General features: G+C 38.0%; 2 protein-coding genes across 2 annotated transcripts in view; both read right to left on the bottom strand.

Moving 5' to 3' along the window:
* Positions 1-16,447, bottom strand: part of irak1 (interleukin-1 receptor-associated kinase 1) — a 416,029-nt gene that overhangs the window by 277,264 nt on the left and 122,318 nt on the right. The gene's annotated exons all lie outside the window — the stretch shown is intronic.
* tsr2 (TSR2 ribosome maturation factor) lies at positions 2,460-5,622 on the bottom strand. The gene is given in 6 exon segments (XM_062427735.1): positions 2,460-2,851; positions 3,084-3,245; positions 3,588-3,679; positions 4,494-4,563; positions 4,566-4,586; positions 5,514-5,622. Coding segments are annotated over 6 exon segments (540 nt in total). The 5' UTR covers positions 5,595-5,622; the 3' UTR covers positions 2,460-2,737.

The raw sequence follows: 16,447 nt of genomic DNA, 5'->3' as shown, positions 1-16,447 counted from the left end.
CCTCAGCAGGAGGAGAGTCTGCATGCCGGGTCTGTGCTGGTGACAGGGGGGTTTATAAGCTGAAACTAAAGACTTCATTAATGGTAATTAATCACTTGATTATTCTCTATTGATTAGTTATAATACAGTTCTCATCATGTGACCTGATGTAAAACAAAAGGTTTCTCAGTTGATGAAGGTATTTAATATATTTTTATCATCTGATATCCCTGAACTTAGTTTGCATTGTTTTATATTACAGTGTGAAATACCCTAGTGTAGTATTACATGTCCAAGTATATTATACCTTATTATGGTATGATATGGTGTGTTATAGTACAGTAGGATTGGTCATAGTATTGTCTGGTGTGTTATAGTATAATATCTCGTGTCATGGTATAGGATCACATTTAGTATAGTAGGGTGAGTCATAGTGTAGTATTACATGTCCAAGTATATAATACCTTAGTATGGTGTAATATATGTTATAGTACAGTAGGATAATGGTGAAGGAAAGAGGGAGAACGGTGAGGTATAATATGGTGTGCCATGGTACAGTATGGGGTGTTACAGTACAATAGGATATGCAGTAGTATATCATGTAGTATTGTCTGATGTGTCATAGTATAGTATAACATGTCGAAGTATATTATACCTTAGTAAAGTATGATATGCTATAGTATCATATGATTGGTTATAGTATTGTCTGGTGTGTCAGTATAGTATGGTATGCCATAGTATATAATGTGTCATGGTATAGTATAACATGTCAAAGTTATCAATACATTAGTACAGTATGATATATGTTATGGTATACTATGGTGTATGATAGTACATGTAACGGGAGATAATAGTGAGATATAATATGGTCATAGCCTAGTTTTGAGTCATAGTATAATATGTCATAGTGTACTATTACATGTCAAAGTATATGGTATATAGTATATGGCCATACTATACTATGGTATAATATTCCATAGTATAGTATGGCATGTTACAGTACAGTAGGATATGCAGTAGTATATTATGTTATATATGTTGTGTTGTAGTGTAGTATTACATATCATTGTATATTATACCTTATTATACTATGATAGTATATTATAGTGTATGATAGTATTGTGTCGTACTATAGTAGGGTGTACCAGAGATAGTGCCTTAATCATCATCAGTGGATATGATTCGGTCAGAGCAGTGCGGCGAGGACGAGGTTGATGAGGTCATCATCTTGGAGTAGCTACTCTGATACTTCCCTCTGAGGTGAAGACTTGGGTGAAGGAGTATGAGCCAGCAGAGGGACTTGTGGCAGACAGGCTCTCTCCACAGTACCTTAGTGTACGGAGAGGAGGAACAGCTACACTATCAGTGCATCGCAGCAACCAACTCCAGCACCTCCAACCCAGCCCAGGGCGAGAATAGTCAGGAGCACTGCCCCAAACCAACAAGCATCTGGTAAGGACCTCGCCTGTTTTTTATTACCAGCAGCCAAACCACTAAACTTCTGTGTGTCCCATAAGCACCTCACCTTACCCAATGGTGCCTCACACTCCAACCAGTCAGGTTCAGGTAAATCCAGTGTGGCAGCAAATTGTCTTTCCAGGTTGCTGCAGATCTCCAACCTCTTAGCCCGTGGGCCGGACCAGATGTCGTTACCACTCAAGGTGGCAAAGGTTAGTTATAATGTTTTGAAAGGATCCATGTCAGTAGATAATATTTTGGCATGATAACCCTTCCTGAGTCACAGCTGTATTACCGTTATCAGCTGTTGAAGTTAACCTCCCCCTTAGAAGAAAAAGCGTTTAATATTGCCTTTGGTATTATTTTAAAGCGGACACTCTAAGCTTTCATTAAGGCCCTTTTGTAAAACTTTAAGACAGGTAAAGTGGTCACTGGAGCTCTTCTAACTTTTATCTGGGAGGAGGATGATGATGTGACAGGGCGGCTCCGTCACTAACTGCAGGGATCACACACACCAGTCAGTCCTCGCTCCCTTCGCTTCTTGGTGAGTACTTAACAAACCTCACTAGTATCCTTCTTTTCTTCAGTTTCAGTAGCACCACCAGGGGTGCACACTTAGTTTTATTTCCATTCACACACACATACATAAACAGTATATTTTCTAACCATTTGTTAAAGTGCGTGACTTATTTACCCTGCTGCCTCCATCAGTAACATATCTGTTAAATAGCATGTTCTTTTGTGCTTTTGTGGTCATGTGAATTATAGACTTACGCTTCTTGTTTGTAATATTCATTTTTGCTGCAAATAACATCAAAGTCAAAAGAAAATATAAAAATATAGGCAATTCTTGTTTAAACTATATTTGGGTTTATGAAGCTGTAAATGCTTTATATGGTAAAAATGTTAATTGTATTTTCTTATGTAAATATTAAGGGAGACACGTTAAAATTGTAAAGGTCTATAAATGGATCAGAGTATAATATAGTGTAGTGAGCCATGAAATAGTATTTAATGTCTTATAATAGTACAGTAACTCATGTAGTATAATGACATCACACGGCACACATGACAGCAGCTTCTACAGTTTTAATACAAAACAACAGAAACCAGAATCTGGTTAAAAAAAGATTCGGGTCTGACCTCTTAGCAGTTTGGGTATAATATATAAATATGGTGTCAGGAGGAGGTGGAGGATATTTAAAAAAACAAACACACACAAAGTCCCATCATGTAGGTCAAAGGTCAGCTGGTTCATTCTCTGAGTTCAACAGTTCATTTTCCCTTTCTGACCTCCTCTTCACTTCTTCTTACGGACCACTGTCCATCCGTCCTCTTCGTCCTGAGAGGGAGGAGGAGGAGGAGGATGATCTGTCTGTTTGCTGACTGATGGACTGGATGCTTCACACTCCATCTGCACACACACACACACACACACACACAGTTTATTAATACTCAACATCAGAGTTTAAAATAGCAGCAAAGTGCTAAAAGAAACAACAAAATAATCCAACACTTCCAGATGATATTCTGTTTATTTGTTAATATATAAAAATAAAACTGCTCCACTACATGTTTTTTTAATCAGATAATAATGGATCTGCTAAAAATGTTGAATTAAGAATAAATAAATCAAAGAGGCGTACCTGCGTTTCCTCATCGCTCTCCTGGTCGGACTCGGGTGGGCGGGGGCCGTGGACCTTTGCCCTCTGAGTTTTCTTCTGTGTCAGTGATTGGACAGTATGTGAGAGCTGCTGCAGCGCCCCCTGCTTCCACTGACTGAACATCTGTATCAGCTGCTTGGACACCTGCACACACACACAGACTGTTATTAGCCAAATATTATACTTTATATATATTATACTAAAGCTTAAACATCTGCATTTGTTGTTGGTGGTGTACTGGAATACATTATAGTGAAATTATACGAGAGAGAGAGAGAGAGAGAGAGAGAGAGAGAGAGAGAGAGAGAGAGAGAGAGAGAGAGAGGAGAGAGAGAGAGAGAGAGAGAGAGAGAGAGAGAGAGAGAGAGAGAGAGAGAGAGAAGAGAGAGAGAGAGAGAGAGAGAGAGAGAGAGAGAGAGAGAGAGGAGAGGAGGAGAGGGAGGGAGAGAGGAGGGGAGAGGGAGAGGGAGAGAGAGAGAGGTGTACCTGAGGTAAACTTCCATCATCAACCACTGTATCGAACTCCTGATCCATCAGCTGAGAGATGAAGTCCTCGACCTCGTACTGCTGCAGGTCAGCTGATCACACACACATACAGAAATTTGATTTTTTTTTAGTTTTAATCAGTTAAAAACAATCCAACACCTTCAATCTAATGAAGAAAGGAACAAACATGATTCTAAAATGACAATTAAGCAGCGAAGTTCTGCTCTACATGATTCACACTGCAGCTGCAACAATTAGTCAATTAATTGATTAACCGAAAATTCATCTGCATTTTTTGTAGTCGTTTTAAAAGACAAAATATGACAATATTCTGGTTCCAGCTTCTTAAATGTGAATACTTTAATGTAATAAAATGTCAGAAACAGCAAAAAAATGTTAATCTCAGTGTCTCAGAGTTCAAGATGTTTTTCAAATGTCAAAAATATTCTGTTAACGGTTTTCATAATATTTTTAAATTGCAATATAATTTAATTGTTTCACATTAGATCAAGACGAAGCCACAAAATCTCATATTTGGGAATCCTGAGTCATTAAAGGTTTGAAATGTTTGCTTCAAAAATCAATAAAAAAAATTATTGAGGATGAAGTAGAGAGGTGGATGAACACATAAATAAAGAATGAAGTTACTGATTATTAAATTAATATTTATTATTCAATATTTGTAATATTTGTCCACATTTTAGTTGTTTTCCTTTTAATTTAATGCCTTAATGTTTTCTATTTCTTCCTATGTGCTTTTCTTTTTTCAGACATTTGTTAATTAAAGACCAAAATAAATTAAAACTACGTCTCAGGTTTTGTTCCTCTGAATGATTTTTAAACACGTTAATACTGTCACCTTATATAAAGTGACATCATCAGACCATCAGCTGACAGGTTACTTACCGTTGTCATGGAAATACTGCTGGACCACATCCACCAGCCAATCGGCTTTCTGCTGCCCGTACACGCCCCCCAAAATCCATTATCCACTGCTATCTGAGGAAAAAAACAAAAAACAACAGCCGGTCAGCTGCAGTCTGACCTTTGACCTCTACAGAAACATGATGGATGGACGGCTGCATCACAGAGAGAAAGATACGAGCTCTGTTTTAAAATATTTCAGATGAGATAAGAGAAGACGCTGCAGCCTTTAAAGTTAAAAGTTACAATTTTTTAAATGTTTTTGTTCATACAGCAAAAAAAATATTTTCAGATGATTTGTGTTAAAGGATCAGTCTGATGATTTTCTGTTTTTCTTATTGTCAATAATTACCTATAATGGGGTTTTAAGTGTATTTTATATATACTTATTATTTTATCTACATTGTTTGTGTACTTTTACTGCAATACTTTAACTACATCACTCATAATACTGCAGTACTTTTACTGTAATACTGCATACTACTAATCACTCATAATACTGCAGTTCTTTTACTGTAATACTGCACACTACATCACTCATAATACTGCAGTACTTTTACTGTAATACTTTAACTACATCACTCATAATACTGCAGTACTTTTACTGTAATACTGCATACTACATCACTCATAATACTGCAGTACTTTTACTGCAGCGGGACGTTTAATGCAGACTTTTACTTGTGATGTAGTATTTCTATATTGCTAGTTTTGGTAGAAAATGTAAACACCGATGAAGCTTCGCCAACTAAACCACACCAACACATTATGATTATTTATGATTCTCAGCTGATAAATCTGCTGCTGTGAGATAACAGCGTTTATTATCTTCATTTCTGATATAAACACACACTATGATCCGGATCCACTAATCCTAAACCCAATATCCTGTTAGCATTAGCCTGTTAGCATCAGCCCACGTGTCTGCAGTGAAGCAGGTGAAGTCTCGGACCTTCAGTGTGCTGGTCTCTGTGCTCAGGTGTGTCAGTGTGAAGGTTTTACCTGCAGCACGGGCCAGCTGTTCAGCACCGGGCGCTCACTCCCCTGCGTGAACGGCTCACGTGAAGCTGAGGAGGCCGCCATGTTCAATCTGACAGACAGAAGCAGCCGAGAGAGGAGAGGAAGAGTCAGGATCAGACAGAAGCAGCAGAGAGAGGAGAGGAAGAGTCAGGATCAGACAGAAACAGCTGATGCACATCTTCATGATCAGGATTTAGAAGCTGCAGAAAAAAAAGGATGAATTTTAGATTTTAAATAGGCAACTGAAGTGTTTATTGTGTTGGAGGACTGATTTAAATACAGAGTTGAGGTAGATAGTCCGTGAGCCAGAGGGGTTGGTCGTTACCGAAAAAGTGGCAAAGGCTACCATACCTTTTCTGAAAGCCTGGAATCTCAGCTTTTCAATGATGTATGATGGCCATCTGACAAGAGTAGCTGTTTTGAGTTATCACACATAATGTAAACTAAGGTTGAGAAAAATAATGCGTATAAATCAAGCAGAACACTGACAGCTGAAAATCTATATTGGACATATTGGAATAATTTTATTTTGTTATGTTTGGTAGTCATTTTAAAGGGGAGACTCTGGGCTTTCATTTAAATCCTTTTGTGAACATTTTGGATAAGTACAGCCAACCCTGGAGCTCTTCAAACTTTTAATCACACACATTTTCCTGCCATTTTCGCCTAAGTCATCTTTTGTCTTTTAATCCTGTGGCACCAGGGAGCATCAAAGAAACAAAATCCAAACACTGAAATACTGGCATGACCCTAAGGATTCAGAAAATGTATCATTTACCCATATTATCTGATTTGGAGGGGGTGATTTTCAGTGTTATATCAGACATTGCGTTTGAGAAAATAATGCCTATAAATTAAGCAGAACACTGACATAGCTGAAAATCTAAAAAACGGTATAACAAATAACAAATGAGACATGGATTCCTATGTTTTAAGGTGTGGTAAACCCAATTATGACATTGCCATTACTGTAAAAGGTCAAGGTCATGACTTTTAGGCATGGTCAATGACATTTTATGACATTTTCGTACAGATTGCATCATTCAAGGCCACGACACTAATCAAACTCCTCGTCGGAATCCTCATCAGAGGAATGGGATTGTTTCTCATCAGCAAAGTCATCCTTCTGGTTTTTGCACTGTCTTGCATGGCATAGGTCAGTGCAGGCCAAGTTGTTGGCAACACACTGACATGATGGAGTGACACAGTCCCTCTTGCATGAGCAGGACAGAAACTCAAGTACTGCTTGTGGACCGATGGAGACATTGAACCAGTCTATGGAGAGCTGCAAGTCACCATCTTGGTCCACTCTAGACCACCCATGCTCAACTGGGGAAGGAACTTCAGGGTTGTTCTCGAGGCATCTTCTCCGGATAGCACCTTGATAGTTAGCTCTGAGACAGTGCTTCCTGAGAGAATCTGAGCATGGAGGTAACTGCCAGGATTCTACGCCTTTCTTTGCACAAAAAAGTGCATACCTCATTTCATTGATGTTGGTGATTCTGGACTTGGAGCTGTACATTTGACATGTGAACTCCTGTTAGACTGCATACAACTCAGGTGTCATTGTCCAGTCTGCCCCAACCTTCTGAAAGGTCTCACAGAAGTATTCATTCTTCTGAAGAAGTTTTAGGGCTGACACTTTACCACGACCTGCAAATGCACTTACAGTGTCGCAGCCTGTGTATGCGTGTAAACCAGGCAAAGCCTGACACAACTGTGAACCCAGACCACGAGCGAGTTGTGAGATGTTCACGCAACTGGTGCGATTCTTTGTCCCTGACTTCAGGAACAGGTCACATGAGAGTGCATCACTGGTAGCCAGGCTTATCACCAAGACATCAGTGTCATCAGACACAAGGATTACAGATTTGTGACCAGTCCTTGAAGCATGGCAAGCATGGAGTAGCATACGGGTGTCAGCCTCTTCCTGAGTGGACGACAGGTCTGCTACCTTGTGCACTCCCTGTTGGGTCAGCTTGTAAGACTGATCTTTGGTTGTAGTGTACAGAACCTTTTCACAGAGTCTTGTTCTAGACTGTTCTTTGCCCCACTCTTTGAGCAAGAAGGTAGCAAGATTTGTTTTGTTGTTGTTGCTTTGTAGGAACTTCTTCCATTGCTGAACTCTGTACCCTGCAGTGATCTGTCTGACCTCTGCGCCTGAGTCTGCACCTCTGGCCACTCTCTCCATGTGTTTGATAGAAGCCTCATTATATACATCAAAAACAATGTCAACACGGGTGCTGTGACTTGCTTCAGCTAGCACAGTGGACAAGACATAGTCTGCAATATCAGGAAATGTCTTGCCATCACCGTTCAGCTTCTGAACAAGTGCCATGCCATCTATTACGCAGCTGAAATTTAATGGCAATGATTCAGCAACACATGGGAACTTGAGCAGTTGCTTTGCAAGTGAGGATTTGCAAGTCTTCCTCACATTGCCATCTGGTGAAGCAAGAGCCCACGGAAGTGGTCCAAGGGGATGAGATAACACCTCCTTCAGGTTGAGCTGTCTACTCTGTGCAATCAGTACCATGTGGGCAAATATTCGATTATCAGCTTTGAGGATAACTTCTTTATTCCCAGTTTTGCATGTCTTTGCCTTTCCCTGCATTGAGGAGAATGTTTTCAGTTTCTTCTTGGAGAGTGGTGCATGGAACTGCTTTGCAGGAGGATTACTCTCAACACGCTCAGCAGAGAAGGTTCTGTAGGCATTCTCGCCAATGGTGTGTGCATTCAGAAGGTCTTCAGCAACATCTGCTGGTGCTGTACTTCCAGTAGACAGAGAAACAAGGGACTCACCACCTGCAAATGGATTTATCCAACTAGAATCCAACAGATCCACAGTGCTTGTAATGTGTTCTTCATCTTTGGCAATTCTGCTTTGCCCAAGGTCCTTGTGAGAACAGTCACTTTGTTGGAGTCCCAGGGAGCTTTTCAATATAGACAAGTAAGTGCTTTTGTACTCAGGAGTAAGGTCATATCTTGAGACAGCTGCTGGGTTCAAGCTGAACCCTTTTGTGCCTCCAGCTGTCTGAGTGTCCCGATTGACAGTTTCCTCTAGGGTCTGGTCAATCGGAACCCTGCCAAATGTGTTTGTTGCACTCAGCTGGGCCGAAACCTTCACAGAGAAACATGTACAGACCTGGTTTCTCATGTTCAATGTGGCTCATCTCTGAGTAGTAAGCAGTGAGTGACCTTGCATAATTCAGATTATCATAGGCAAAGGTCCAGGGGATGATTGATCGAATGCTAGCCATGTGCAATGCCCAGTTTCCTTCACGTGATGCCCTCAAAAGGTTTAGTACAACCTCCACCATGTCAATATATGACATCCAGAAGCTGGCCAGTGGACCTTGCTAAGACCTGAGATGCTGCAGGAATTCACAGAAGTACTGATGGACCTTTCTGAAAACTGTACGGTCAAGTGATTCTTCTACAGTGGTTGATGATATACCCTCAGAAAAGACACTCAAGACTAGGGGCAGGATATCTAGGAGATCGTGGGCATCAGGATGGTTCTCTGTGAGCCACTGGGGAAACTGATTCCAGACTAGCCTCAGGAGGGCTTCATACATGATTTTGTGGAATCTCAGAGATCTATTGTACTTATGGCCATCCAAAACACCACTGACAGATCCCTCAGCCACAGCTCCAGATTCAATGCATATGTCCCTTAGGCCTGCAGCCTGGAAGCGCTTCCCAATCACACCCAAGAACATACAGATGGTGTGAAAGACTCCAACTCTTGGCACAATGTTGGGAAACCTGTCTCTATGTGCCCACAGAATTTCTGTAACTTTACAGTAGAGAGCCTGATCAAAGGCAACTGACATGTTGCTGATGTGTAAGGAAGTCATGATGTTTTTACTTTGAAGGAGAATCTCATGAACAGTTGCCATCTGGGTGGCCGGGGCATTGATGGTTGGCAGATAGCTGACAACACTGGGAATAACATCAACAGAGTTTGATGCTAAGATGTTGTAACCTGTCCAGCTAGGGACACTTTGATTTGTGGCACAGTGCAGTCTGCATACCAACCATAAGAAGTCTTGACTTCAACATAGGATCTAGTTGGAGGACGACACCTAGTTCCCACAGCATACACTGGCAGAGCTGGCAAAGATACAGAGACAGTTCTCTGTTTGCTCTTGGGCACATCACAAGCTGGTTTAGGCAGTTCAGGACCGAACATCCGAGGCTGCACTGCTATACTATTGACCCTATGGGATGTTCCAAAAAAATAATCGAAAACATTTTCTGCCATCGTTGCATTCTGTTTTTATTCACTTTTTGTTTTTATTTATACATTACAAGCTCATTATTTATACATTTTATTTCTGACTGGCTACTATTATATGTTTAAACTGCTTAAACCGCAATGATAACTTTTAAGGTGGCCTCATCCAATATATACATGTCAAGTTTGAACATTTCTCCAAATTAGCGCCTATTTTAGTAAATGAAGCCTCATTTGTATATTTAGCCTTTGACTTTTGAGAAAACCTGCTATACAAGCAATACTTGTCTTAATGTATGTGATAAACTGGGAAAGTTTTGTGGTGACGTATAAAAGTTTTCTTATTTACCAGAGTCGTCCGAGAACAAGGCATTCATTTTTTAATGTAAATTACATGAAAGTGGGGACCTGATATAAATTATATTTGGTGGATATGTATTAAGGACCCTTTGAACTATCTAAAAATGCTTAAAATGCTGAATAACAACTTTTTCTAAAAAAAGATTTACCTCAGACTTCAACAAATTAGCCTAGGGGTAATAGTACACTACATGTTTCTGTCTTTGAAAACGCCATGTCTGATATAACACTGAAAATCTCCCCCTCCAAATCAGATAATATGGGTAAATGATACATTTTCTGAATCCTTAGAGTCATGCCAGTATTTCATTGTTTGGATTTTGTTTCTTTGATGCTCCCTGGTGCCACGGGATTAAAAGACAAAATGGTGGAAAATGGCAGGAAAATGTGTGTGATTAAAAGTTTGAAGAACTCCAGGGTTGGCTGTACTTATCCAAAATGTTCACAAAAGGATTTAAATGAAAGCCCAGAGTCTCCCCTTTAAAATGATACCAAACATAACAAAATAAAATATTCCAATATGTCCAATATAGATTTTCAGCTGTCAGTGTTCTGCTTGATTTATACGCATTATTTTTCTCAACCTTAGTTTACATTATGTGTGATAACTCAAAACAGCTACTCTTGTCAGATGGCCATCATACATCATTGAAAAGCTGAGATTCCAGGCTTTCAGAAAAGGTATGGTAGCCTTTGCCACTTTTTCGGTAACGGTTTCCATATTTTGAGGCCCTGGCTCACGGACTAAGAGGAAAGTGGGTATGTTGTCCTCTAGGTAAAGGAAAATGAGGCAGAAGTAGAGTGAAAGCTTTGATTTAAAGATGTCTCCTATTCATTTAAATTATAATCCATCTTTGACAAAAGGGGCCTGAAAATATTACCTTTATGACCAGTCTTTTACTTGGACTTGACTATTTGAGTTTTTGCTCCATCGCACTGTTTTTAGAAGTGTTCAGTGTCAAAAATAAATATATATGATGATGACACCATCTGTAGCTGTGTTAAAATAGATCATCATAAGTCTATAAGATTCCTCCACCTTCTATGGTAAATGTCTGTATGAATTACTGCTGGGTTGATCTGACTAATGACCCCAAACATGACAATAACATTTGAAATAGACAAACTATTAAACTCCACAGAACAAAATGAAACAGATTTTTTTATATTTAGCACTTAAAGACTATACTAAATACATGAATTATTATTCTTATTACTATTATTATTATTAGATGATCTGAGTATTTCTTCCATCACTTGGAGTCTCCACATCATCTTCATCATCATCATCATCAGGACTTCAGGTGTGATGTCAGGTGTGTCCAGCAGGAGGCAGCAGCTGCTTTATTTCCTCTTTCAGTGTGAAAACATCTGCATTAAACCTCATTTATATGAATGAGTTTAATTCATATTGCTTAGGAACAGTTTACTTTTTCCACATTTAGTTCTTTTTTAAATAACATATATTAAGTTTTATGAACCCACATGTTTCTTCTTCCTCGTAACTCAGTGAAGCAGCAAAAATAATGTACATAAATATATATGAAGTGCGAAATACTAAATTATTTGTGATAATCAGCAAATGCATGAGTTGGAGAGAATATTTGTATTATGTAAGTTAAAAAAGTAATATAATCTGTTGGTATGATTAGGAGGTTAAGCTTTATATTCTTTATTATCATTTAATTTATCTTCTCTTTTCATCTTACAAATACATTTTCCACGAAGCCTATAAATCATTAACATTTTACAAACATGTACATTCATGAATAAGTGATACTACATACATGATAATACAAGGAGGGAAACATTTAAATTATATATCATTCCAGGTCTTATATTGAAACTCTGACTCAGAAATATTCCATACTGACTATTAGAAGATCCCTTCATAATGTTTACAATGGAAGTGATGGAGGACTAAATCCACAGTCCTCCTTCTGTATAAAAATATATTTAAAAGTTGATCTGAAGCTAATGTTACAGTATTTTTAGTCTTTTTGTTACTATACTTCCACCACAGCTCAACAGGGAAACACTAAGAGGGAATTTGATGCTAAAAAGACTGTAAATGTGTCAGATATCACTTGATATGACTAACTCAGACTGATGAAGCTTCACATCTACTTTTAAATGATGTTTATTTATTAAAAAATCAACATGAGTGATCAGATTTCAGCGTTCAGTTTACTGACGACACAGAAAAGCTTCAAAACTTCTAAGTGGGTCAATGACGTATAAGGATTTACAACAACTCAATTTTAGAATAATAAAAACAAGCATGTCTAATGCAGTAGTTCAAACATTCAGAATGTTGTTTACCTGAAGCTCCATATTATACATGTGAAAGTGATTTTAGTGGGTTTATCAAGATTAATTGGCACTGGCCTTAAAAAAAGTCATGTGGTGCGACCATGATTCATCTTGAAATATCTTATATAAATAAAAGATCATCATTTACAAAAAAAAAAAAAAAAAAAAAAAAATGCAAATACTTTGTTTCCAAACACTTTATATGACTGAAAAAATATGTGAAGCGTGTTAAGTAAATTAATTTACTTTCAAGATGAATCATGGTCGCACCACATGACTTTTTTTAAGGCCAGTGCCAATTAATCTTGATAAACCCACTAAAATCACTTAATTTCAAATGTATAATATGAATCTTCAGGTAAACAACATTCTGAATGTTTGAACTACTGCATTAGATATGCTGGTTTTTATTATTCTACAATTGAGTTGTTGTAAATCCTTATACGTCATTGACCCAAGAAGCTGCAAACATTTACAAAAAATCGGATTAATCGACTATTTGTTGCAGCTCCGATTAATTAATCTTCTTTTTTTTCTACGTTTCATTTGAATGATGTCACACGTTATGTGACCCAGTGTCTCGTTCTCTTCCTCTGATCAATAAGGAACAGATAAAGACCTTTCTGACAAAAAAATCAATAAAACATCTTCAGGTTTGATTTTCAGCTCAATCAGCAACAGAAATGTGAAACTTGAGCTGCTTCAACAGGAACATGACACACGTATGACACACGTATGACACACATTAACATATTAATATTTAATCAGCAGTTTAACAGAAACAAAGACTCCTGCTTGTTATTTAACTTTAATAGGAGAAACCACAACACACTTACAGTATAAATAACACATATAACACACAGAGCACGCGGCTTAAAGTATGTGCACAGCTGAACGTCGACTTCATTGTTGTTTTTGTTTATTAATTTACCCTAAAAACATAAAATAAACCTTTAAAAACACCTTTAACCCTCGTGTCGTCCTCCCGGGTCAAATTGACCCCGTCTGTTTTGACTGTTCCTTCTTTCCTCCCTTCCTTCTTCCCTCCTTCTCACTTTCTTTCCTTCCTCCCTCCTTCCTTCCTTCCCTTCCTTCCTTCCTTCCTCCCTCCTTCCTTACTTCTGCCTCCCTTCCATCTTTCCTTACTCCCTTCCTTCCTTCCATCTTTCCATCCTTCCTTCCATCTTTCTTTCCTTCTTTCCTTCCTTCCTTCCTTTCTTCCTTCCTTCCATCCTTCCATCTTTCCCTCCTTCCTTCTTCCTTCTTCCTCCTTCCTTTCCTTATTTCTTCCTCCATTCCATCATTCCTTCCTTCCTTCCTTCCTTCCATCTTTCCTTCCTTCCTTCCATCCTTCCATCTTTCCTTCCATCCTTCCATCTTTCCTTCCATCCTTCCTTTCTTCCTTCCATCCTTCCATCTTTCCTTCCATCCTTCCATCTTTCCTTCCTTCCTTCCATCCTTCTTTCCTTGACTCGAGGACAACAGGAGGGTTAAAACATGACATTTAAGGTCAGTCTTCGTCCTGTCTGTCTAATTAGAAACACCCGATCATCTCATTGAGTAACAGATCAATTAATGCTCATAATAAACCACTCATTATCTGCACAGTTTAGTCTATTTAAAGATAACAGCTGTCCACATTTCCATACTTTTATCCTCACAGTTGAATCATGTGACGTCTCCACACAGCTGCCGACGTGCCGCTGAGCCAGGCAGCACAGACACAGACAGAGAGGAGTCAGATGAGTGAAAACACAAAACCTCCTGCTGCTTCGTCTCCTCCTGAGAGTTAAATCACACTCAGGCCAGTTTCTTCTTCTATTGTTTCATATCAAACAAACACGCTGAGCATCCTGGTTTAAATTTCCTCTTAAAACAAATTCATTCTTTTATTATTTTAACTTGTTTTGGAGGGTTTTTTTTGGATGTTATTCATTTTTTATGATTTAGATTTTTACAGTGAAGCACTTTGTAACGTTGTCTTGACATCTGCTATATAAGTATAGTTTTTTATTATTTTAACCCTTAAACAGGCAACGTGCACCAGCAGATACAGACTCTTAAACATCCTGTTAGGAGCATGATTGGTTAAGGTGGTTGTTCAACTGGTTTATACTTTGATAGAAATGATAAAAATCAGTTTAGAAGCTAGTATGTGTGATGTTAATGACAAGGGAAAGCGAGAATGTGTCACCATTATGACTATTTCTATACCTTAATAGGGGCAACGTATCCTGGTGGAGACACAGCTCATAAAATCCAAAATATATTAAAAATATGTTTTTAAATATATATGTTTTTGGAAATTTACTTAGGTGCAAATGAGATTACATGTAACATCAAATTATTTTTACACATCTAATTTTCCGCTCCTGTCTGTTTAAGGGTTAATAAATACTGTGTTTGTTAATCTTTCACTAAACTTTGGTCTGGTAACAAACCTTGTCTTCATGAAGTGTTTTTTTGTTTTTTTTAAATTGATGCTGATGATTGGTGGCTCAAACAGGAAAATTATTTCCAAAATTTAAGAATGAAATTTTTACAGAGCCTTTTTTTTCTCTTTTTATAAAAATCTGTGAACAAGATAAAAACATATTTTCTCTTAAACCTGGAAGACGACATCTGTGTCTTTATTTCCTGCTGACCATCAGTCTGATTCATTTGGGAAAGATAAGAAACACATTGTTGAAATGCTGAAGGATTCATGTCAAATGTGAAGTAATAGACCCCTTAGTTTTAACCCTTAAACCGGCAGGAGTGGAAAATGAGATGTTAATTATTATTTTTATTTCCTTTTTATTTCCTTTGATGTTACCAATTATCTCATTTGCAGCATAGTAAAATATTTCCAAATACATTTTAAAATATTTTGTATATTTTGGATTTTAGGAGTTAAATGTCCAACAGAATACGTTGCCCCTATTAAGGTATAAAAATGTATGTATGTATGTATGTATGTATGTATGTATGTATGTATGTATGTATGTATGTATGTATGTATGTATGTATGTATGTATCTCCTGGTGCACAGGTGATGAAGGAAAGAAATCAGTAAATATGAAGTTGAGTTAAAAAAAAGTTTAATTTTAAATGCGAACAACAGAAATGAACGACTAACAACTTGTTGACTCAACATGTCTCCTGTTCATTTGGTTGATTTTCTACCAGTTCAACCTGTCAGACTGCAGCTGTTAAAGTCTGTATAGTTTACTGGTTTGGTGCAGATCACTGTGAAGGTTAAAGAGAGGAAAGAAAACCTTCTCTTCAGTTTATATTGGAGACGTCTGTTTATTTTCTGGCCGACTGAAATGTTCAAAAAGCTCATTTATTCTTTCTTCTGTTAAGAGTTCAGACAGGAAAAAGAGTCACAGAGGACTTTGTATTAGTTTCTATTTCAACATGTGCAAAACTCTTCAGTTTCATGTTAAACCTTTAATAGTTTTCTACTGGTTGTATCAGTTCAATTGGTTTTATTATGCGTGTTACTTTTAATTTGTTTCTTAAATGTATTCTTTTGTTCGAGGCTGTCAGTCCTACTGGAGATAAACGCTGTGTGTGATGCTCAGTTCAAGAAAAATCTCCTTTCTCATCTTCTTGTCTCACCAGTAAAGAAGAAAACACTTTTTTTTCCTTCTTTCAAACGAAGAGATGACAGAAAAAAACCCAAAGACGCAGCTCAAAAGAGATCAATCCAAAAACTGATTCACATTTCTGAAGTAGTTTCTGAAATATTTATCGTGTCTAAATGAGACGAAGGAGAAGAACAGATGCTTCAACTTCACTGAATGAATGAATGAATGAAAGAATGAGGAGGTTTAAAGCAGCACATAGCAGGAACTTTAGTTTGAAAGTTTCTGAAAGAGAGATAAACACAGACACACTGACGCAGAGCTGTGATTGGTTCCTGTGTCCTCCCATTTGAGGCTCTGATTGGCCGATTGGAGTTTCAGCAAGTTTCATCCTCTTTGTTCACAGCTTTGCTTCCAGTCTCTGACCAATCAAA

The sequence above is a fragment of the Scomber scombrus genome, chromosome 10, assembly GCF_963691925.1.
Source record: "Scomber scombrus chromosome 10, fScoSco1.1, whole genome shotgun sequence".
In the NCBI taxonomy this organism is placed as follows: Eukaryota; Metazoa; Chordata; class Actinopteri; order Scombriformes; family Scombridae; genus Scomber; species Scomber scombrus.
The sequence above is the reverse complement of the archived record's forward strand: the minus strand, read 5'-3'. Positions and strand labels throughout refer to the sequence as shown.